Source organism: Centroberyx affinis, unplaced genomic scaffold, assembly GCF_046629955.1.
Source record: "Centroberyx affinis isolate AG114_WGS23_722 - 3 ecotype Tasmania unplaced genomic scaffold, CSIRO-AGI_Caff_v1 ptg000490l_1, whole genome shotgun sequence".
Classification (NCBI taxonomy): Eukaryota; Metazoa; Chordata; class Actinopteri; order Beryciformes; family Berycidae; genus Centroberyx; species Centroberyx affinis.
In genome coordinates, this window is record NW_027279144.1 from 135,694 (window position 1) to 159,727 (window position 24,034).

At 42.0% G+C, this 24,034-nt stretch overlaps 3 protein-coding genes across 5 annotated transcripts; 1 reads left to right on the forward strand and 2 right to left on the reverse strand.

The window, feature by feature from the left end:
* Window positions 1-205: 205 nt before the first annotated feature.
* LOC139642528 (collagen alpha-2(VI) chain-like) lies at window positions 206-9,871 on the forward strand. 2 transcript variants are annotated; one of them, XM_071517395.1, is made up of 28 exons: window positions 206-367; window positions 1,192-1,369; window positions 1,606-2,213; window positions 2,298-2,318; window positions 2,587-2,652; window positions 2,788-2,841; window positions 2,979-3,023; window positions 3,131-3,157; window positions 3,252-3,278; window positions 3,395-3,439; window positions 3,542-3,595; window positions 3,947-4,009; window positions 4,330-4,392; window positions 4,479-4,532; window positions 4,647-4,682; window positions 4,774-4,836; window positions 5,457-5,519; window positions 5,827-5,889; window positions 6,052-6,114; window positions 6,224-6,274; window positions 6,356-6,454; window positions 7,124-7,186; window positions 7,283-7,318; window positions 7,418-7,463; window positions 7,586-7,738; window positions 8,514-8,969; window positions 9,117-9,155; window positions 9,264-9,871. In XM_071517395.1, the coding sequence occupies exons 2-28, from the start codon at window positions 1,204-1,206 to the stop codon at window positions 9,863-9,865; spliced, it is 3,126 nt and encodes a 1,041-aa protein (XP_071373496.1). In that variant the 5' UTR covers window positions 206-367; window positions 1,192-1,203; the 3' UTR covers window positions 9,866-9,871. The 2 variants fall into 2 exon arrangements, with proteins under 2 accessions (XP_071373496.1, XP_071373497.1); XM_071517396.1 differs by having other exon boundaries at window positions 1,192-1,360.
* Window positions 9,872-10,511: 640 nt separating this feature from the next.
* xrcc5 (X-ray repair complementing defective repair in Chinese hamster cells 5) lies at window positions 10,512-18,720 on the reverse strand. Its single transcript, XM_071517402.1, has 21 exons — window positions 18,678-18,720; window positions 17,969-18,082; window positions 17,684-17,867; window positions 17,121-17,169; window positions 16,861-16,983; window positions 16,362-16,556; window positions 16,096-16,210; window positions 15,193-15,331; window positions 14,897-15,009; window positions 14,664-14,726; window positions 14,131-14,268; window positions 13,942-14,032; window positions 13,581-13,711; window positions 12,756-12,952; window positions 12,363-12,453; window positions 12,132-12,201; window positions 11,872-11,981; window positions 11,337-11,433; window positions 11,065-11,132; window positions 10,858-10,932; window positions 10,512-10,651 (listed from the first exon to the last, which is right to left on the reverse strand). Exons 1-21 carry the CDS (start codon window positions 18,693-18,695, stop codon window positions 10,637-10,639), a joined length of 2,196 nt encoding a protein of 731 aa, XP_071373503.1. The 5' UTR covers window positions 18,696-18,720; the 3' UTR covers window positions 10,512-10,636.
* Window positions 18,721-19,567: 847 nt separating this feature from the next.
* Window positions 19,568-23,394, reverse strand: tmem169b (transmembrane protein 169b). 2 transcript variants are annotated; one of them, XM_071517403.1, is made up of 3 exons: window positions 23,275-23,394; window positions 22,251-22,647; window positions 19,568-21,462 (listed from the first exon to the last, which is right to left on the reverse strand). In XM_071517403.1, exons 2-3 carry the CDS (start codon window positions 22,522-22,524, stop codon window positions 20,828-20,830), a joined length of 909 nt encoding a protein of 302 aa, XP_071373504.1. In that variant the 5' UTR covers window positions 22,525-22,647; window positions 23,275-23,394; the 3' UTR covers window positions 19,568-20,827. The 2 variants fall into 2 exon arrangements, with proteins under 2 accessions (XP_071373504.1, XP_071373505.1); XM_071517404.1 differs by having other exon boundaries at window positions 22,251-22,643; window positions 23,275-23,379.
* Window positions 23,395-24,034: the final 640 nt, after the last annotated feature.

Genomic DNA, 24,034 nt, shown 5'->3' on the forward strand with positions numbered 1-24,034 from the left:
TAGCCACTAGTTTACAGTATTACAGTAATATTACTTGGGTCTTCTATTTAGACGCAGCCCCCTATTTCCTGAATGCAGTTTCCGCCTATTTGAAATAGTAGGCTGTGATTGAACATTGATTATTCTCCAAAGGATTTCTGCTCCATCTAAGGCTGCGCGCCCCAGCAGACGCGCCTGTGCGTCCACAGCCTGAGCTACACATGAAAGAAGGCGGCCACTCGACCAAGTGTTGACCCTGATTGAGTTCGCCGATATGGGAGTTTACCGACAGAGATGACTATCTGTACAGTCTTTGGAAATTGCTCGAATTCCCTGACATTTTCCAGAGTCGCAACGTTAGTTTTACATTCTTATTAGAGTCGCCGTGGTGAGTAAACTTTCCTTCATTTGAGTTTCCCAACAGTTTAGTGCAGTGTAGAAATACAGCTCAAAGTATGAAGTAACTGGCTAAATATGAGCTAATTGTTTGATTGCATATTTATTGGATCTATTTATGTCTCCTCGATTCCAAATGTAGCGGATGTGTGCTTTCTGGAGAATTTTTAATTCTACTGTAGCAAGTAGTGATACACAGTATGGTAAAGAAGGCCAGTGGTTCATAATGTGGGCTCCTTTAGCAGGTTGCAGAGGTTCACCAACAAAATAAGCAATAGTTTCATCTCACTATTATTCTATTCATTTGAAGTTTATATAGGTTATAGGACTTTTTCTATTTTCATCATAGGTATCACTATCCAGACTGTTCTCTGTTGTCTCTGAGAACAGCAAAGCTCTTATCAGATGGGGTTCCCTTACACAAAATCTCATCCAATGGGGGTCCACCATGGTCTAAAGCTTGTCTATTTTGGGGGCTCTTGACATGAAACTGTTTGGGAACCCTTACATTCAGATAAAGATTTGTCAGACTATATGCTGTAGGTTTAATTGCGTTTGAGTTGGACTAGGGATGCTGATGTGGTGAGGCAGCCAACTTTTCCATTTCAACTGTTAACTTAAATATTGTCTTGCTTTTTCCACACAAATGTGGTTATTCACTGACATTGTTTAAAATGGCGGTAAACATTCCAAAGCCCTCTGGAGATGCCTTCTGTGAAGACTCACTTGTTTGACAGCTATTTCCTGCTTTGTTAAGGGGGCGTTGGAGTAATGCTTCAACGACTGTCCTATCCACCCTCTATCCTCATTCCTTAGGGTTTAAGGAAAATGGCGATGATTTCAGGGTTCATCTTTCTGTGCATCCTGCAAGCTGCAATCCCCCAACGCGTCACCCCTCGTGGACCGAGGCCGATACCAGGGCGAGGTGACGAACCAGGACCAGCACCAACTCCACCTCCGCTTCCATCTCTACCAAATCCTAAAGGTTGTGAGAGTGAGTGAAGTTTACTTAGCTCTGGACGTGAGCCAGGATCTTTAAATTCAGGTCAATTAAATGACATTATGTGCACCCCAGTTACTTCTTACAATGTTATTTTTGGAACCACTTCATTAGAATTCATGCATTTTCATGTAATGTATTTATAATTTCAGTCTCATGGGGCACACTAGGTGCACCAAACATTACAGTATGTGTCTTTACACCTCTGTCCATGCTCTCTCCTCTCGCAGCGGTCGTCGATTGTCCCATCAGACTGTATTTCACCATCGACACCTCTGAGACCATCGCCTTACAGGAGTCCCCACCCGGCATACTGGTGGAAAACATCGTTGAGTTCACCAAGATCTTTGCCCAGAGGCTTGCCGATGAGGAGTACAGGGGCCAGGTGCGGATCACCTGGTCCATAGGAGGACTCCACTTCTCCCAGAAGCAGGTGGTCTTCAGCCAGTTCTCCACCAGGGAGAACTTCATCAGGAGCCTCAGCGGGATTAAATACCTGGGCAAGGGCACCTACATCGACTGCGCCCTCACCAACATGACCTATGAGATGACCCACCACTACCCTGGGAGGAAGGCTGCCCTCTTCTCTGTGGTGATCACCGATGGTCACGAGACAGGAAATCCATGCGGAGGGATCAAGGTGTCAGCGGAGAGAGCCAGGGAGCAGGGGATCCATATTTTCTCAGTGGCGGCGTCCAGGAACCTTGATGAGCTAGGAATGAGGGAGATAGCCAGCTCTCCCACTGAAATATACCGCGATGACTACATAGCTGTGGAGATCGTTGACGGGCGACCGAAAATAATGACCGATTCCATTGATCGTATCATAAAAGCCATGGTGATCTAAGCGATTTTTCCCTCCATTGAATGCTTATGTTGGAATGCTATTTGTGTCTGACTGATTATTTTCTTTTCTTTACAGAAATATCAAGCCTATTTAGAGGTAAGACCTCTGTGCATGACACTACACCTCTGCTTTGTATTTAGAAACTCCTTCTGCACAAATTACTTTAGCATTAGTATTATGTATTAGTACTTTACATTGAGAAAATTCAAAGGTTCAAGACTAGTCTGTGATAAGGGGTTTTGGACAATATTAATCTTTTAAGAATTGTTCAAAATCTCTCCTGGTGTTGAAACTGTCAGCGTTAATATGTTTTCATATCTTACCAATTAAAATTGTTTTTATCCTCTGCTCTCTGATCTTGTAGTGTTATCAACATTCATGTTTCGAGACTCCTGGAATCCCTGGGCCAGACGGGTACCCAGGTGCGAAAGTGAGTATCGTATAAAAAAAAAGTAAAAAAAAAAGTACAAAAAAAAAAACAGACAAAAAAAATCCATTAGGAATGCATATTTAACATATTTCAAAGGTCACCTTTTTGAAATGTCAATTATTTGTTCATTTATAGGGTGCAAAAGGAGACAGCGGTCGTCCAGGGCCAAAAGGTGGAAAGGGTCAACAGGTAGGCAGAGATTCTGACTACAGGAACTTACAACGATCTAAACTTGAATCAATGTGATTGTTATTATTATTATCATTACATTTAGAATTCTTTTAAAAAGTTGTATTGTCCTGCTAATATGATTTTTTATATCACAGGGTGACCCTGGTATCGAAGGTCCAATTGGACGACCCGGTCAAAAGGTTTGTTGAGAAATGGGAAATTGATTAATGACTTCATGTGCTCAAGAGTTATCCATGCTGGATGTTGTTGTTTTTTCAATAACATGTCCTTCTGTACTCTCATATAGGGAGAGACTGGATTGATAGGTGACAAGGTAAAACTTAAATTTTTATATTTTTATTTTTCTGTTGATCTATAAAATTTAATTGAGTGACATTTGGTTTCATGGTTCCCTTTTACCTTCACAGGGTGAACTTGGAGGGAGTGGAGCAAAGGTAAATAACGTTTCCTTTAAAATGTTATGCTTACATGCATGTTTACCTGTTATTACTACATCTGCTATATAAAGTGAATGTTTACATAACTCATTTTCTGTCCTTTGAATAATCAGGGTGTGGCAGGACTATCTGGCAGGAATGGAACTGACGGACAAAAGGTGAGTCTCAGTCTACTGCTGTACTTTAATAAGACAAAGTGAATGTTTTACAGTGAGACTCTTCTATGGATACTGATGTGATTGTTTGTGCAAAATCTTCAGGGTAAAGTTGGCCGAATTGGAGCTCCTGGTTGCAAAGGTGATCCAGGTGACAAGGTGAGTCCAGTAGTCATACATGATGATTTAGTTATATCAAGTGTTGTTTTAATATCATATTACAGTCACTACTGAAAAATCAGGCATTATCTACTGTAATAGGGTGGGAAACTAACAAAATAAGGTATATTTTGACTGTAGTGAGTAAGTTTATCTACTCTACAAAACACTTTGGAAGGTAACCAGACATCGTTCATAGCTCCAAATTTATGCTAGAAATTATATTTAGCTAGCAAAATGAATAGCTGGTGAATTTTAGAATCCATCAGCCACTTTGGAGTGAATGAAAAAGTTAGTTTCCTGGGCTGAACTGTATTTAATTAATGACACGTTTTGTTTTGTCTCTGGAAGGGACCAGATGGACACCATGGAGAAGCTGGAGACACTGGACCCCCGGGCAAAACAGGAGATAAGGTCTGTATGTGGACTGAAATCAGTGGTTGATTTGTTCAAATCAAACCCAGAGGATGATCACTGTTTTCTCTTTAATTCTCCCTCACGTGAGGGGGATAAATAGCATTAACTGGCATCCTAAATGGCATCCTATTTCCTTTAATTCCCCATTTAATTGTCACCTGACTGCAATGTTATATATTGTTGTTTAATCCTTCAATCTCATTTCATTTTTAAAAGACACTTATTGACAAAGCTTAGTTTTCGCGAACCGTTTTAAAAATGTATTTTTGGGTGATGTCTCCATGGGTGATGCATGTTTTTTGTTTGTTTTATTTCAGGGTGATCCAGGCCGCTCTGGGAAATCAGGTCCCCCGGGCCCTGAGGGTGACCCAGGAGCAAAGGTAGACTTCAAATAAACACATTACAACAGAAAACATCTTCCCCTATACTCTGACCTTAACCATTGAACCAAATTTCTTTTCCCAAGGGTGACAGAGGAAATCCCGGCTTTCCAGGGCTGCCAGGAACAAAAGGACGACCGGTATAATTGATTGGATTTATTTTAAATATGATCTATTTTTATTCCAATTACTGCTGTTGGTGAATGTTACAGAAGTTAATCTGAAATTACAGTTATTGTGTTTGACTCTTGCAGGGGCTTGACGGTGCACCTGGACCAAAAGGCGAACCTGTATTTCAACCACTTTTTTTTAAGTAAATTGTTTTGATTATGAGAATTTGTCTTAGGTTGTTATGAATTACTATTAAATCAATGTTACCAGGGAAGGAGAGGAGACTTTGGATTGAAGGGAAAAGAAGGACCTGATGGGCCGAGTGGAGAGAAGGTAAGTTTAGTGCTCTTGTAGAGATCTACGGCACATCATTTGATCATTTGTTCAGTTCATGAATGTAATTTTTTAGTATGTTTTATTTTCCCAGTCCCATTGAGAACAAAAACCTCTTTAAAAGTGACCTGACAATACAATAAAACAAGATTTCAGAGAAAACAGAATGACTCATCTCAGTGTATCTAAAAAAAAAAGCAAGGAGAAGTGCAAGAGAGAGAAAATACGTAAAAAGAAAGACGTAGTGAGAGCTGAAACGCTAAGTGGTAATCTGAAAGCCAGAAAACAACTTATTTGAAGCATCAACACATCCCAGTGGATTCCCTAGCCCTAATAACAGCTTTCAACAGCATGAGAGAGACTGAAAGAAACTAGTCCCCCGAGATTTAAATCTTTCTGCAGGCTGTGACTCCTAGAGGGAGATCATAAAGACTTCCTTAACCAGTATAATTCGCTCAGTGTTGCTATAGGACGTTTCCCAGCCACATTCACAGGAAAATTCTTCACATATTTCGCCGATGATAGAATTATTGCTTTTCAGTTAGTGTTGTGTTTTGTATACATTTGTTGGTGATGATTAATGGTGTGGTGCGAATCCTGACATGTTCATTTATTTTGAGGGAGAACGAGGGCAAGAAGGAAGCAGAGGCCGACCCGGGGAAGACGGACTCAAGGGCACAAAGGTGAGGGGATTGGTGCCGTGGGTGGATTTTAGAAAGTAGATGACTCAGCAGCTGCAAGGCTTCCTTAGAATTTCCATTATTGAAGTTACGCCTTCATATACTGGATGTCCTGCCAAAAGAGCCTGAGCCGGGCCTCTTATCTAGAAACGTGTCAGGCAAAAGAAAAGAAATAAGCTTTTTCACATTTGTCCAGTAACATGCATTGCCAAGTTCACATCAGCATGAATAAAACCAACTGTATTTTGGTTGGAGCAAAGGTAACGTCCAGTAATCGTGGTTTCTCTGTGTTACTTTCTCTCTCTTCTAGGGGGACCAAGGCCTACCAGGACCGAGAGGCAAGCCAGGAGACCAAGGAAACCTTGGGGGAAATGTATGTTGTTTATAACATTGCTTTAAAATATACATTACAAGAGCTTAAAATACCATAAACACTAACACAAACCGCTCTCTTGTTTTGAGTGGATACATTATCCATGCATAATCCACGGCAGATGATGCTGCCTTAATGGAATATAATTTTCCTTGGTCGCAGGGCACCATGGGAAACCCTGGAGATCCTGGACAGAGAGGAGACCACGGCCCCCGTGGACCAAAGGTGGGCAAAGAGGCTTTTCTTCCAACTTTGCTGTATATTAAAAATCAGCAAAGAAAAGGGCATCTCTTTAAACATTATAACATTTTGTTCCTCCTCTTTCTTTCCAAAGGGTGACATGGGAAGACAGGGATTCAGCTATCCCGGACCAAGAGGACCCACTGTACGGTTTCCTGCTTGTCTTGTGAAAGTATTGTCTTATTAGGCCGTATTTTCTATCTTAAACCAACACTGTTCTTCCCAGGGAGACAGGGGTGATCCGGGCAGAAAAGGACCCAGGGGGAGCAGAGGTGAATGTGGCCCCAAAGGAGCACCTGGAGACAGCGGAACACCAGGAGAGCCTGTAAGTTTAACGAATTAACCGATCTACATGCAATGCAGTGCACTTTGGATTTCGATCAGAGCTGCCTGTGTCCTGTCCAGGGGCTTGTACAACCCACAGAAAGCTGCTTCACACCAGAGGAACAGGAGATAAGCTCCTCCCCTATGAGCAGGTTTGAAGATCTGAGTAACTAAACAAGACTAGTTGTCCCTCGTTCTGGTGTAATGTGCAAAATGTAGGGAAGTGTATGGTGCTGTGTCTATGGCCCAGCCCAAAAAAAGTGAAGGTGTAAATGACTGTCACTTTGCCTTATGCTGTGTAGTTCAATGAGCAAAACATTCCACTAACATTGGCAGGGTATTGGGTTTGAGTACCATTGGGGCCATCCTTGCTAAAAATGTACATACTCATTGTAAGGCACTTTGGATAAAAACATCCACCTAATGACATATTTGAAGATGTTTTGTTGTACCGAGTCGTTCATAGTGCTTCAGTAGTGCTTCGTTCATAGTGAAATGCACATGATAAACGGCGATTAAAAACAAAAGGGATTGCAAAAGTCTACTACAGACTAGTCGGGTTAATTGAAACCAGAATTGACCAAAACCATGTTCATTCAAAGAAATGCAAAGTTCTTATGCAGAAAAATGACTCACTTCTACTGAAAAATGTCTGTTTTCTAATGTTAAGGGGGAGCCAGGTCCACAGGGTGAGCCGGGAGAGAGAGGGCCCAGAGGGGAACCTGGACCTGATGTAAGCAACAGCCACTACACTCAAATAATGACTTGACCGTGTCTGCATATTTTAGATCAAATTGCATCCCTCTCTGCTTATGCTGTGTGTGTGCAGGGTGACATTGGACCAGTTGGGGATCCTGGACTCTCTGTGAGTAACATTTAATAAGCATTACGATTTTAACTGTTATATTCATCTATTTCCCATAGATGCATTACTACTGATCTGCATCCCTTTCTTTCATTGCAGGAATGTGATGTCATGACTTACATCAGGGAGACGTGTGGTTGTTGTGGTAAGCAATTGTCATCACCATCATATAGATAGATATGTGCTAAGATAATATAGACAAGGATGAAGCAAAAACAGCCAGAAAGTTTCTTTCAACACACTAATCCTGTTCTTGTCTTTTGCCAGACTGTGAGAAACGCTGTGGAGCCTTGGACATTGTGTTTGTAATTGATAGCTCAGAGAGCGTTGGGCTGACAAACTTCACCCTGGAGAAGAACTTTGTTATAAACACCATCAACAGACTGGGCTCTATGGCCAACGACCCCGCATCACTAACCGGTACAGTTAAGCAAAAACACAGAGCACAGAAACTTCTCTATAAATCCTTTTGCAGACAGGTTTTTAAAGGACAAGAAGCAGAGGCTGCCATAAAAGACAAACTATTTCCAAAGATCAAATCGGTTAATCAACATATTGGACATACAGTGAGATCCAAAAATATTTGGACAGGATCATATGTTGGCTCTCTACTCTTATTATTACTTTGGATATGACTATGATGTCAAACTATCAGCTTTAACTGCATTTTCAGCTATATTAAATAAACAGTTAGCACTTCAGTTTCATATACATTGTCATTTCACATCAGAAGTAATGAGAATACAAAGCGAAAACATCAAAAAATGTTGTTCACTTTGGGTTGTCGCCCACGATTAAATTTGGGGAGGGATTATGGATCGGCCCGTGTCTGCCACACACAATATCTTGGACGCCACCTACTAGATTTTGACGAAATTTCAGGGAATGATGCATGTCATTGCTCTGTTCTGGCATTTTCAAAATTATTGTTTATTATTATGAATTATTGTTTAATTGTATGTCCTGAACAATATCTCTGATCGGATTTTCAGTAAAGTTAATGGAATGATGTGTCTCATTGCTCCATTCTGGCATTTTTAAAACTGCACTAATTGACCCAAAGGGGGACTGCATCATTTGTGGGGGACGACATGTTTACTGTTGCCTTGTTTGGTTAATATGTTAACTACTGAAATACTTTCTTGATTGAATGCATTGTGTTTGAATGTTTCTCTAACATGCCTGCCTCCTGTAGGCACGAGAGTTGGAGTTGTACAATACAGTCACAACGGGACCTTTGAGGCCATTCATCTCAATGACGTGAACATCAACTCCATGTCTGCCTTCAAGACGGCAGTGAAGAGTCTACAGTGGATTGCTGGGGGCACTTTCACACCCTCAGCTCTCAAGTTCGCCTATGATAACCTCATCAGGGACAGCCGAAGAGCCAGAGCCAAAGTATCTGTGGTTGTGGTCACGGATGGACGCTTTGACCCACGCGACGACGATGATCTGCTCACCTACCTCTGCAATGACAACAGTGTGGTGGTGAACGCCATTGGGGTTGGTGACATGTTTGGACAGACAGGGGACGACGAGATCCTGGGGTCGATAGCGTGCCAACAGAAGGACCGTGTCACTGGCATGAAGCGTTTCGCTGACTTGGTGGCTGAAGACTTCATAGACAAGATGGAGAATGTGCTCTGTCCCGGTGAGCCTCTAACGATACACCCAGGAATTATACTTCTCTGTGGTTATATTTTAAGAGTTAGTGTAAGCATTCTTGAGCTCAGCAGGAGAACAATGTTTGTCCTCTTGACCATTTGTGTGATTCTCGTCTGTTTGATTTCCCTTCTAGACCCAGTGACAGTGTGTCCGGATCTCCCCTGCAAAAGTGGTAAGCTTTATTCATTGTCAGTGATTCATTGTTGTTTGTCCAAAGTTGGAATGCAGTGCCACTGAAAGTCAACAGTTGAGAGCTGAGTGATTTGTTGACTTATTACAGAGCCTGATGTGGCCAAGTGTGCCCAGCGACCAGTGGATGTGGTCTTCCTACTAGACGGCTCAGAGCGCCTCGGCATGGAGAACTTCCGCCATGTCCGTGGATTTTTGCAGAAGGTGGCAGACACTCTGACCTTGGCCCGGAATAAGAATGATCGTATGCGAGCGCGCTTGGCAGTGATACAATACGGCAAGGAGAATGAGTACGAAGTGGCTTTCCCTCTCACACATGACCCTGTCGTCATCTCCGATGGCTTGGCACGCATGCCTTACTTGGATTCTTCCTCCAGTGTGGGGCCTGCCATCCTCCACACCATCAACAATCTCTTGATTACCGGAGGTCTCCGCCAAACGAGACGCAATTCAGAGATTTCATTTGTTTTCATTACTGATGGCATCACTGACAACAAGAACCTGGAGGAAGCGGTCGCCGCCATGCGCAGAGCACAGGCCGTCTCCACAGTGATTGTCACAGGAAATGACGTCGACCAGGAAGTCTTGATGAAGCTGGCCATGGATGACCAGGAGGCCATCTTCAAAGGAAAAGATATCTCTGATTTATCCCAGTCCAGTTTCTTTGACCGTTTCATCCAGTGGGTATGTTAAAGAGGGACCACTGTCTACTGGCCACGAACATTATATCAGTGCTACTGCTGTTTTATCTAGCATTTTAAACACGAGGAGATACTGGTTTACTATGGATTCTACTGAGCATTGTAAAGGATGCAAATGACGTCACTTAATATTCATAGTTTGTACTTAACTAGATTTGGCCGGAAAATGTATTCACCGTGGACATACTGTTTTACAACAATGTACTTGTGCACTCTTCATCAACCATAAAGCTTTATTGATACACTAATGTTAGACGATAAACCCGTAGTTTGTTAGACAGCAGTGCCGTTTTCTGTAAAGTACCAAAGGCTTTAAGGTGCAAATAAATCTCGAAAGATTCAAAGCACTCACTGTATCATAGCATTACAGTGAATCACTAACAAAATGTTAACTTCTTAAAACCAGAGATTCATGAAGAATTACAGACATTTTGACATTTAAAATTGGAGATTTTGAAGATGCTACAAACAAGACATACCCACAGTCTGCATTATGTGTAGTTCTGATACATTTTAGAGAGAAGTGACATGAGTCATACTGATGCAAACCGCACTAATCCATGTTCTATGCAGTATGCATGCAGTGACTCAATATTAACAGTTGCTTGCCTACTCACAGTAGTGTGATGTACTACAAAGTATCTGTGGTCTCCAAGTGAGAGGCAGAACAATGGACAGCTTAATCAGTTTGGTCTGGCTGAATGATTGCATTCTTCTAATATTTCTTAATGTCCACTGGAGAAGCCTCTCACGGCCTCCCTTGTTACATCATGTCCAGCTGCACAGGAAGAGAAGAAAAAAGAAATAGGACTTAAGAGGTTATATCAAATGTCTTAATAGGCCAGACACACCATCAGGCACACACACAGACACATCCGGCAAGTGTACGGCAAATGACGTTAACATGTGTTTAAGGCACAACAGGCAAGCATTAGAAAGCCGAAGATGGCCGTCTCAAACAACATATTTCACACAAACACTTACCAAGTCATCCACATCTCCAGTATCTTCCATTGCTGGTGCAGCCGCCTCCTCTTTCTTCTCCTCTGTAACCAGAAACTAAGGACAAAACAGGCTTCAGTCAGTACTGACAAGGACAACGTATCAAGATCACATTCAACTACAAACACATAGTAAAACACACTCACCTAGCTCACAATGGTTTAAGTAGGGGAGTTTTCCAAAAGTTACCTGATTAGCATCATTTTTGGATATGGTGCTTCCTTCAACCTCGTCCTTGCTGATCAGAGTTATGGCATCTGTCAATCAAATAGCCCGCATTAAGCCCACAGACACTGAAAACTTTTAGCAGCCTAGCAGACTTTTTAGCCAGACAGCTGGCTTTGAAACATCAACTCTCCCTTTTGACTAATCTACTTATCTTGGACCCAAAACACATTAGGGACAAATTTCATATCAAGAGGAAGAAAACCTGCTGCCCCCAATAAAGAGGCTTATCATACCTTGGACCAGCAGGTCCCAGAAGACCTGTAGGCCTCTGTTTGGAATGCTCTTTTTCAGGGACTGGAGGTAGCTGTTGTACAGATCAGCATTCCCCAGCTGAATTAGGAAAGATATGAAACATTCAAAATCCATTTATGATTCTACTCACAACTCCTCAACATCTCCGTGCGCACACACACACACACACACACACACACACACACACACACACACACACACACACACACACACACACACACACACACACACACACACACACACACACACACACACACACACACACACACACACACACACACACACACACACACACACACACACACACACACACACACACACAAGAACTGGCCCCAGTTCAAATTATGACAGACGAAACAGACTCACTGTAATCTTTTCAAGCTGACTCATAATCTCCAGAGCAAAGCCAAATCTATGCATTCTGATATCTCAAGATTATCTCACACGGCTTCTTAAGACGGATGCACTCACGTCTTCATGCATTAGCCAGATGGATCATAGGGAATGTTTATTTACCTTAACCGACTGCTCTCTAAAAGTCTGGATACAGGTGATGCACTTCATGTAGTAGTGCGTGTTCTTGTTGCTAAGCAACTGCTCTATCCTGTGAGTCAGCTGCTGACAGACTGGGAAGGACACAGGGGTCACCACAACCAAACAAAAAGATAAACAGAATTACTAGGGCTGAACATGAGTCATGGTCATTTAATGCAATTGGACAAAATGTTCATCAAGACAGCTGCTCAGAAAAGACACACACAAAAACTGGATCTCACCCTCTCCAAATGGAAGACTCTTCTGCTTGATCAGAGAACGGAAGTCTCGGGCTGGATCCACGCTACCCACCTGGTGAAGTATTAAGCATGGGTGAGAATCAAGTTAAAATGTTAAATTAAAAGCACTCCTTTAGAACAAGTGGTCAAGTACTTTATTCGCATGGGCTGATATGGATATAAAGTAGTATCTGCTTGGGATTATCATGTCATCTAGCGCCCTCTGCCTCTCACCGAAGTAACGGTGCCTTCAGCAATGTCAGCCAGGTTGTATTCCTCCTCTTCCTCATCCGCTTTTGCCTTCTTGGCATCCGGCTCCTCAGCACTATGTAGGGAGAAAGAGTTAGACTGGCAATAATTTAATAATACAATCTCGACAAAGGTGAACTAAGGGGTGCTCTTCTGGTCAACAGACAAGATAAAGCAAATAATTAGTAAAACCCCAGACACACAGATATCCTACACACTCAAAAAAACTACTAAATCTAAAACTAAAACAGGATCTTTTATCTGAACATGTAATATTCTGTGTTTAGTTCCAATACATCCATACATTACCCCTACTGGCATAGATTTTGGCAACACAATATGCATTTTCCATACATGACTAAAAGGCTCCAGACCTACCCTTTGCCAAAAATCTGAGCACTGGTCTTCAGCTGCTTTTTCTTCTCCACCTCCTTCAGAGGGAACTTCCTCTTCATCTCCTCTAGTGGAGCCTGGCATTGTGCACTGATTGCCCTGGGACGTTCGAGAGCAGCCTTCAGCCACGGCTCCATGGAGGGGAGAGGGGTGTCGGGGCACACCGCCCGATGGTGCAGACACTGAGGCAGAGGGTGGGGGTGGGTGGTGAGATAGATAGTGGTTGAGGGAGAAGTATTATAGGTAACTAGCAAAATATATCCAAGTACAGTACAGTGATTCAAAAATGAAAGAAATCTTTGTGGGATATATTGTTCGGACCAACAGATTACATGACCACTATCCAGTTCATCCAGAAGTTTTTCCTGGGATTTCTGCACACAGAAATGCTTTTGTTTTTAAAACGTTTTTACAAAATTACAAAAGTAATTTGTGCACTATTTGCAGTGCAATTGCAAGGATCATCAAAAATTGCAAGAAAGAAAAACTTAATAATCTGCTTGTTAGCAAGTGCCTTCATTTGACATGCATTGTGGAAAAACTGGGATGATAAATAAAAACTGCAATCACTGTCATTTTAAACAGAATGACAGATTTTTAAACTGTCATTTTTAAACAGATTTTTGTGTGGAATTTAAATTTGCAAAATATATTAGAATCCTAAAATAACAATTACCTGGAAAGATTGCCTGCTCCACCATACCAAACTACAGCACATTGCCAAACTTTGCCAACTGCTCCACTCAGACGTAATGGAAGTGTAGTGGTGTATTTTTTTAAAGAGCTCCAACACAAATTGGACTGCAGTACCTGGAAGAGCCTCTGGAAGGCAGGGTTGGGAATGTGGTGGGCCTTGAACATGTCCTCTTGTTGTCCATTCTCATCCTCCTCTACCAGCATCATCGAGTCAATCAGAGAGTCCACAGCAGACAGCTGGGTCTCTAGAGGCATCACAAAAAAACACAAAAGTAAATTTTTCCTCTTCCTCTCAGAAACATTCAGACTGGTTTCTTTTTTACCTTGAGCACATAAACCAGGTCTGAGGATAAGCCAGAGCTCATACCTTACACAAGTGAAATTCCTTTTTAACTCCTTACTAGAAGTGTAATAAAGTAAGTATTATTAAAGCAGCATGAGTTGTGTAAGTAAGCATGAGATGCAGTAATAGTACCTGAGGGAGTGAACTTCTTGTTGTTTTCAAGAGAAGGATATGTAAACTGTCGGAGGTCTTCCATGAAGGGCAGCTGAACGTACATCAGACACTGTGGAGTGCGAGGGACGGTGCCGTTAGCTCTGAGATATTTAACACAGATTCCGTTAATCTAGTGGGAAAGGCAGCATGTTTAGGCCGTGATCTCACCTCATACTTCTGCTTGATGCAGGGGAAGGCTGCTCCTACTTGAGGGTTGCTGCGTCGGTCATAGGCGTAACGTACAATGGCCACCATCTTGAGTTCGTCCAGCGCTCGGATGAGAGCCGACAGCGCCACTCCCGCATGCTGCTCAGACACAGAAGGAAACAGATTTGCATCAGTATGAACTGTAACAACTGTAGATGTTCACAAAATCAAATATCACAATATTTTAGACCGACTACCTCAATATCAATAATGTCATAATATTTTATGGATGAGTATTCGTGCTTTCATAAGATATTTAAGAAAATTTTGAAAATTAGCAATGATCATTAGTAATCAGTAATGTGTAATCAGTAATAAGTAATGTGGATATGATTAACAGGTAAAGCCAATCGTTTATTTTACAGTAACATTTAAGTTATTTCACAATTTAACCAAAATCCCAGATGATATCTAGTCTGATATCACGATATCGATATTATAAGATATATCACCCAGCCCTAAAACAACTATGGACTCATTTGCTCCATTCTCACCTCATCATCCTTGGCAGCAAACATCTTGACGACCTGGTTCCCCATGAACTGATGGCGTTGTACCTGCAGACAGAGTGTGAAAACAGAGAGTAGGTAAAGGTAGACAGAGAAATAACATACAGACTGAACACAATTTAACTCACAGTCGTTACATTTATCTTCGCATTGTTCCACATTTGTTTAATACTCTTTAGACGCCATGTGCGATTACACCAACATAAAAAGTACAATACCGTGTTCTGTTTGGCGAAGCCTAGAACAGCAAAGCTTTTCCCATCGTGCTTGTACTTCATCTGGTCTTGGTCTACTTTGGAGAAGGGAACGATGTCACTTCCATAGCGGAAACCTGCACAGAGAAAAGACGTGAACTAATGAATACAATTTAGAGTCTGATTTGACAAGTATAATAATACAAATTTTGAACAAGCAATTTGATTTTGAATACCATTTCCACTCCAGTGGGAAAGGAATGTGATGAGACGAGTGTGTGTGTGTGTGTGTGTGTGGCAGCAAGCAAGCACATTCCTACCCTGAATGGTGTCATCCTTCTGCACCTCTGTCTCATTGTCATCGTCCAGACAGTAGACAGTCTCTTTCTTCACATCTTCTTTCTGGTTGGTTTGAGCTTCAACTGTAATCCAGGACTTCTTCAGTTTCTCATCAGTCACCTGGAAGACATGATGATGACATTATGAGACATGATGAGGACAGCAGCTCTGAATACGATTACTCCAGATCGATCAAGAAGACTATTTAACTATTACTGATGTACCCATTGTGTATGTGTTTGAATGATCCAATAGTGATGTGAAAAAAATGTGAGGAAATATTATTTTGAAACATCACCAACACACCAGACATACATAACTACCATATCATACAGCAATGCTCCTGTTCCAACATTACAGTACAAAATTACTATGCGATATTACTTCAAATATCAATAGATACATAATTATGTAGAAGATAATGTACAGTGAGCCGGTAATTATTGTAAATTAAGCCCTGACAGAGTGATCGAAGACCTCGATGTGACGCAGATTGCCCTGAAGAGGCTTATTTTGCAATAATCACCAGCATGCTGTACATTGTCCCGCTTATTACACAGGCACTTACCAAAGACATTATCATTTGACACAAAATACTTAGTAACTTTTGAGCTTCCGCCAAATAATAGTCCAGCAGGACTGTCTGCAGTAACCAAGGAGTAACATCTTTTTGCCACAAGGTGTCGCTAGTTCATTTGATTAGAAATCAACAAAATCAACCAGACTTTTTGACTGTGGAGTGACATGATTAAATGTGAGACAGCAGTCTGTTCTTCAGAAATAACAGACCTCAGAATGCGTTTATTGGCCAATCAGAACTGATATTCAACAAAGCCGTGTAATAAGCATGTATATTCATCAAGTGTACTTGACAATCAACTTACTGCTTTGTACCCAACAATGCGGATGGACAGAGAGCTGCCAATGGTCAGCTGGCAGGGCCAGGGCATGGGCCTCCTCTGGATACGCTTGAACATGGACAGCTTCTCCACTGCATCACTACAAGAGCCAAGCACAGGAATAACAAAGGTCAATGACATCATCCAAAGATAGTGTTCACTACTCTTCATTGATGTAGAAGGATTGGACTTGAATGGAGATTAAACAAGAGCATACATCAAGACAAAATGAAGCAAGACAAAAAAATAACCTGAGGGTGTAAACTTCATCCAAGCCTTCCTCTTCATCCAGAGTCAGCATGATCTTTTTGACCATCTCCAGGCCTTGCTGCTGCTCCCTGGACAGACCTTTCCCTGTTCCTGGCAGACTGGAGCCTCTTCTCTCCCCGTCTCTTCCACTCTCCTCATCATCATCGTCATCGTCCTCTTCCACAGGGAACGGCAAGCTAGAAAAGGCAAAATTTTCAGAATCAATGTCAGAATCGGTCAATCAAGCAGGGAGAGGAAGGAAGTATGTGACCAAATGCCATGAAACAAGGCTCACTGAACTTTACATCAGACCTATTTCACATCAGAAAAGGTTTGATAAAAATGCACTTTTTCAATAATGAATAATTAAACAAAATAATTGAATCACCCCTATTGTGTAATATGCAAAAATCTATAATATACAACATTCAACAATATGCTGGGTCACATAGACAGATTTCTGCTTTAAAATGACACACAGTGTATGTCTCTGAACCTTACAAGAACTGCAAGGCGATGCCAGCTCTATTCAGGTTTCCAATAATAACATCCAGGTCGTCAGGGTTGACCGGGGTGCTGAGGTCAGTCAGGAGGGCAATGTTGAGTCCATCATACTTCTTCCCCCTGAAAACAAAACCAAAACACAATGTCCTATGACTTAAAAAACAGCCGTTCTAGTGGTTCAAGTCGTACAAGTGTTTTGTTTCTCAGCGAACAACAAGAACTAGTTCTAAGAAAAAGGCGTTGAAAAGTAATCTTACAGTGTTTCTTTCTGAAGGATATCCATGCAGACAACAAGAGCATCCAGCCCTGATGAACAGCAGTTAAGGAGGCAATAGCTTCTCAAAAAAAAGGATTAACACAAATACGATTCCACAATCATCCATAAAGTAAGTGGGCTGATCCTTACCTCACCAAGGTTTCTACTTTATTGTACTTTTTTTTTTTTTTAAGATTTATTTTTGGCATTTTATGCTTTATTGGACAGATATAGTGAGAGAGAGACAGGAAAGTATGGGCGAGAGCAAGGAGAGGACATGCAGCAAAGGACCGCGGGCCGGATTTGAACCCAGGTCGCTGCGGGAAGGACTGAGCCTTATGATACGCGCTCTACTCGATGAGCCACCGGGGCGCCCCTATTGTACATTTTAAGTGCACACTGAAAACAACAAGTAAGCATGCAGATGAGCAGCTCCATTCAACATTAAATCCAACATGCTATAAATCATTTGAGCAGATGTATTTTTCATTCGGTTATATCCATACCCCTGCTGAATAAACAATCCCACGTCACTGAGGGGGAATAACTGGTGAAAAAAGATACAATCAGCTCGCTGGCTCTCAGGATGAATCTGACTATGAATTTCCTCCAGAAGCTCAAAATCGGCCATCATGAGCGGGCGATGGACAGTGATGTTCTGGTACTGGCCGTCTCGGTCTAATGGGTTCTTGGTGCTGTCCGTACCAAAGAGAACCAAAGCCAATTCATCCTTAGTCTCAGCGAATACCTGTTGGGGAGAAAAAAAAGCATTTCCATTATATGTCAACAAGGAGGATAGAGGACTCTTGCTGGAGTTTGTTTACAAATGTGTTGAAGCTTGTAAGGTACCTGGCGCTGGACAAACTTCTGGATGACTTTTTTGGCTTGTTCAAAGGGAGGCTCTTCGCCTGGGGCAGAGTTGGCCATGGAGAACCCCACATCCATGCACAGCACCAACGCTGACTACATGAAAGAAAACAGCAGCACGTTTCAGTAGCTAAATCAAAACAACACTGAAATGCTTAAACTGTATTATTAATGCACAGGATGCATTTTAGCATTTTATTTTAAATAGGTGATTTCACTTTTACCATGTGTTATGATTGTGAGCTGAATGCTCAAATAAGTGTCAAATAAGTTCAAATAAGAGTTTTCTAATCTATTCTAATCAAGGTGATACTCTTTGAATTGCACAATACATCAGAGATAATAAACTATCAATGACAGGTTAACAGACAGACATAGACATTCAAAGCTTCTTCTTTTTTTTATCAAGTTATTATTTTAAGGCCATGAAAGGTTGTCACAGTCAGGATTATCATTGTGTCAAGTTAGCTTTCTTTGTATGGACTATGGTCTCATATACATTCAATAGGGGGCGTGACAGCGTTTGCTAGTCAATCTCAACATGTCGCTACATGTCCGAAACTGAAAGAATTACATTTAAGGATTTGCTTGTAACTTTTGACAAATGCCTACTTAAATTAATAGCTAACACAACTAGAAACTGTAGTAGTCAGTATGAATGTATGCACTTTCACCCGAAAGTTAACGTTACCTTAGCCGCCCGTGCCATCTTCTCTTTTTCCCTCTTCCCGGGTCTCGTGTCACTCTGTTATGACTCCGGAGTGGAAACACGAATTACCAAAAGAAAGGTTCCTATTTACACTGAGACTTGGTTCCGCATTTTTCCTTGTGAGCTACACTGTTGTGGGCTCAAAGTAGTTAAATTACTATAGTATATACTCACTGCGAGAAATACTAGTTCTGAATCTTTACCGTCCCGTCATAATATTTTTCATGGTACTGGGACGAGTGCAATAAAATACAAAATCAGAAGTAGGTCAAACGCCCTCCAGCGTTTTATGTCAGTATGCACATAATGAATTATGTGAGTGCGCACTGTGATATGCAGAATATTCCCTTCCTTTCACGGGCACTGCAAATGCAGCACATTTGTGTGGTTTTAACACTAATGAAATAGATTAATAAATACGTTGATGAAGAAAATAATAAAAAAAAAACACAGGCCAATACAGGTTGCCCCATAAAATGTCATGAGAGCTTAAGGATTTCTCTAATAAGCATCCCGATATCTGGAGGCCTTTGGTCCCATATGCAGCCCACACCAGGGTGCCAGTAATCAGATCTCAAAGCAATGAGAAGCATCAGCAACCAGAAAACACACTGTTAAACCCCTCAAACCCCACAGAGAGCCATCTGCATCTGAGAAGAATGGAAACCCTGCTGGGGATATATGCTGACTTCAGGAGAGATTATGAAGCCATCCGGAAGACAATGACCTACAATGTGTTGCTGCATAATGGCATGACTGTACATAAACACAAGAAAATGTTCCTCAGAATCACTCCACTAAGTAGACAACATTGAATTGAAATCACATAATTGCTGTGTAATGTTGTAAAAGTTTATTTCATTTGTGTATTTCTTTGCTTTGCATCCTCTAGATGCAACAAACGTAACGTGAAACACAAGGAAACATCCCATACAGATTTAACCATCCACAAGCACTAATCCATGCCTTTACCTGTCATACAGTATGAAAATATAATGGAATCACTTTACCCAAGCAGGACTAAACCTGAAATATTTTAACCACCAAATATTTAAACCATCAACAATTACCTGAACCAACCCCATCAGCTGTGTTTCAATCAACTATCAACAGTTTTTTGCAATACATTTATTCAGAAGTGTCAGAGTACAAAACACCTAGCTACAACAGTTTGAGCTAGTCTACTAGACTCAAATGATCAAAATAAATTAAATTCAACATTTAAAATAAATGGAAAATGTAACAGGAATTCTCAGGTGGAAAAAAAAAACAGAGAACTTCATTTTACTTGAGTGTGGACCAAAATCGTGACGACAACACAAGTAGTTTTAGATCACAAACACCTATTCTGATGGTGTCTTTAACATGTGAAAGCGTGACAATATAGAAATTAAATTCACCACACAAAAATCTCTGATTTGTCAGCTTATCATGACTATGGCTTCAAATATAATATCACTGGATGATAATGATCACTTCAGCTAGAAAACAATGTCAAACACTCAACAGTTGCTTTTGAAATAATGCCATTTTTGGATTACAGTGCACAGTATAGTGATCACACACATTAAAGTACAGATATTTACAGATGAAGTGAAACTCAGTTGAATTTGCAGGCTTCATATAGTTGTGTGTGTGTGTGTGTGTATCAGTGTCCAATGTCCACAGCTGACGTATCCAAACCTTACCACAGGACAGAACCAAGGGCCCATTTGCATCAAACTTCATTGAGTAGGAGTGTTGTTTTATAGTAATTAATGTTAGCCATCTGCTGACCTGTAAGGAACAATAACAATGGCCATGATGTAGAAGTAAAACATGACCCAAAGTTATTATTCCCACTCCAAGAAGCTTAATTCATACAGATCTGGGTCAAATAATGCACATAATTCGTAACAAGGATTTCCCACATCTGGACAATTCAGGCAGTGTTAGGTAAGACACAGAAAAGTATACAGAAGTGACGATTTTTTTTCCTGTGACTGACTAAACTTTCTGGCACTTCATTGTCCTATGTGGGAAGCCGCACTCATCTGCCAAGCCTCAATCAAAAACCATCAAACGCATTTGCAAATGCTACTTTGACTCGAGTCTAGATCCATATGTGCCTCAGACCTCAGGGTGACCCTATTTCACACTGACGACGTCTGAGCGAGTTCACTGGGCGCCTTGCTCTGCAGAGTGCCAGAGATAGTGTCCGAGTCCAGCAGCTCCACTATGCTGTAGGGGGAACAGTCCTCCAGTCCCAGCTTCCCACAGGCCCAGCCGCAGAAGCCCTTCTCCAGGTCCCGCACCGCCTGCCACCACTCGCTGAAGGCCCAGGACACCTGCACCACCGCAGAGTACAGAGCCAGCGACAGCGCCATGGGCATGATGAGCATGGGGTAGAAGATTATGAGGAAGGGGCATATGGTGATCTTGTGCCAAAACGTCCGCTCCTCATTGTACACCAGGAAGACGTTGTACCAGGTGAGCGTGCCGTAGTAGAAGGAGGTGACGAAGGAGAGGAGGAAGACCAGGGGGGCGCACGAGAGGCTCCACAGGACAACATGGGGCCCCTGGCAGAAGCCGAAGCCGCAGGCGCGCTTGGCTCCTTCCCCCGCCTCGCACTCGGCGTCGAGGCGTTCCTTGGACTTGGCCAGCTCCCTGAGTTCCCTCTCCGTCAAAGTGACATGAATGTCCACCATCTGACCCTTCTTCTTGCCCCGGGTGATGGTGCCTGTCAGGGTCACGTAGCGGCTGTCCGGAGGAATGTTCCAGCCTCCTCCTGTTAAGAGATCAAGTGACAAAAGACAGTTAATCATGTGACAGATGTTCACTATAAGATAAAATAACAGGTACGCTTCCTTGTTTAGCCTCATGGTTGGCTGCTCTACTTCATACAGCAAGAAATCCAGATGCCAGTCCACACTCTTCTTTTTTGCTTTTCTGCTTATTTACATCTATGGTTTCAGCTATCTTGCCTTCATCAGGGTGTGGGTAGCTGAAAATTGGTGGATACGTAAATAAATAAGCACAAAAGCAAAAGAGAAGAGTGTGCAACTGGATATTTTGCTCACCCAACACTGCTCTGCACCTTGTTGGGTGGGTGTTCTTACTTTACTAGTGGGTGCTCTGCTACAACACCGAATCACAGTGTGACCGTGCAGGCACTCCAAAAATCTTCTTAAATAACAAAAGGCAAGACCTAACCTCAGTTTGCTATTGCTTTTTGTTTGGCTACAACAGGTTAATGTGTTTCAGCTCTAAGCCTTCATCAGAACATCCATGTAAAAAAGTGAAGAACTGAAGTCAAGTGTTTTTTTGTTTTTTTTAGAGTTTTGTAGTGCCACTATCCCATGGTTTCACATCAAATCTTCCCCAAGCTTTGTTGATATAGTGGCAGGAAAATGTCATTCAATTTGCATGGTGAAAATTGTCAAGTCATGTCAAATGCATTCCTGAATTGTCACAATGAATGAGACGTCATTGGCCTCATCAATAATGAACTGGTATGTGGTTTATTGAGTTGAATTAAAGTCAGAGTAAAACCCCTCTGCTCTTCGTCCCTCTCACCTTCCCCAGTCGGCGTGCAGAGGAACTTGGCTCCCTCCTCTGCGCTCCTCTCTGCACCCTCCTCTCCAGCCTGCTCCTCACTGGGTGCCCTCTCCATGTCGGAGCGGTAGACGATAATGGACTCGGGACGCGGGTCTTTCTTCTTCTTCCTCTTCCTCCTCATGGAAGGTCCCGCTTCTCCTTCCTCCACGTGGTTCCCTGACACGTCCGACCTTAAGGAGATCATCTGGGGGCTGCCCTCCCCCTCGGTCTGCTGCTCCTCTACCTGGGCCATGCTCTCACCTGACTTATGACTCTTAGGCTACTATTAGTGGGGTTAAATGGAGACTAATGGTGACTTCCTGAGCAGCACAAACTATGTCCACCCATTGTGTTTCAATCTAAGGAAGAGCACTGGCTGAGTATAATGTGATAAAGACATACACACAGAGAGAGAAAGAGAGAAATATATATTAAAAGAAAAGCAGGGTTGTGATGATTGCTTTCTTTCAGTCAAAATAATTACATCCTCTATGTAATCCAGACCTTGATTCTGCACAGTAGCAAACAGTAGCCTATTTACAGTATGTGCACGTGACCTGCAATTGATTCACTATGCTTCACTATTCAATATTTGCATAATGCATCTGAACAGACAGGAACAAAACAAGAACAATTCGCAGCAGATATATGACAAACAAAGCATGGTGAATTTTGGTATTGTTCAAAAGAAGGTGCCTCTCGTTGCAAGTCACCGCGCCGACACCCTGGTTGCTATCATCACCGCGAGCTCAGTGTATGAAGATATCATAGCCTCGGCCTAACCCACATAGAAGCAGACTATAATATACAAACGGCTTATGGGGATTTTCCCAAAGGAATGCTTAATTCGACGAGAGGGGGTAAATCAACAATGTAGCCCATTCTTCATACAGCTGATCCCCTCCCATTTAAATCACACCCATGTCCGCTCTTTTGTCCGCAGCCGCCAGCGACGAATACATCTACTATGTAACTAACATTGCAATTGTATTTGTAATCTTACCTTAAATAGGCTGGACGATCACCGGGTAGATAAACACGTAAATAGCTATTATAATCACTGAATTTGTTTGACACATTTCAGGGCGCGCGCGCACGGCTCCTCCACATCACCGCGTTGTTTTGCCGATACAGATGCGCTCCGCAAACGGTTTTCCAGAATAGCACTAAACCCGCCCCTCCAACCCCTGTCACACCTACTGTACGAACATGAAGTACTGATGAAAAAAACCCTTAATCCAGCCATCACGTTTAATACATCCATGATCCATCATCGTCTGCTGACTGCACATCTGTCCCCGGCCAGAGAAACAAGCCTTCCTATGTGTAGGCTACGTGGACGGAACTGTCGAATTAATAATCACTGCCCAACATCTACATAACATATTCATAACAGTTAACGTTTATTAGTTAGACTTTATTTGTTTTTGCTGTAATAATAAGGACAGGATCTTTCTTTCTGCTTCTTTAGATATTGGTAATTTCTGAGATTACGTCCAGTGTACACTTCATCAATTCTAGTTCAACAGAAAGCAAATTCATAGAGAGCCATAGAGTGGAGGATAATACATGTACTGGATACAAATTTTACTTAAATATAAAGTGAAATAATGATTCCCAGAAGTTAGCAAACTGTATTGCAGCCAAGTTAGAGAACAAATTTCACTCATATTCTCAAAAAAAAGTTCTCAATGATTACCACTTGCCTTTATAACGTACTTGACCCACAGTCGAGCTGAAAACAGTGAACTTGTCAACCGTTC

Bases quoted from the DNA above. Each gene is read 5' to 3' on its own strand.
- LOC139642528 (XM_071517395.1), top strand. From the start codon at position 1,204: ATGGCGATGATTTCAGGGTTCATCTTTCTGTGCATCCTGCAAGCTGCA. The intron at 2,653-2,787 runs GTGAGTATCGTA...GTTCATTTATAG, and splicing joins ACGGGTACCCAGGTGCGAAA to GGTGCAAAAGGAGACAGCGG. The intron at 3,440-3,541 runs GTGAGTCTCAGT...CAAAATCTTCAG, and splicing joins ATGGAACTGACGGACAAAAG to GGTAAAGTTGGCCGAATTGG.
- xrcc5 (XM_071517402.1), bottom strand. The intron at 16,557-16,860 runs GTAAGGTTCAGA...TGCCTTTTCTAG, and splicing joins GGCATCGCCTTGCAGTTCTT to CTTGCCGTTCCCTGTGGAAG. The intron at 16,211-16,361 runs GTTATTTTTTTG...TGGCTCTTGTAG, and splicing joins GATGAAGTTTACACCCTCAG to TGATGCAGTGGAGAAGCTGT.
- tmem169b (XM_071517403.1), bottom strand. From the start codon at position 22,524: ATGGCCCAGGTAGAGGAGCAGCAGACCGAGGGGGAGGGCAGCCCCCAG. The intron at 21,463-22,250 runs GTGAGAGGGACG...ATCTCTTAACAG, and splicing joins CTGCACGCCGACTGGGGAAG to GAGGAGGCTGGAACATTCCT.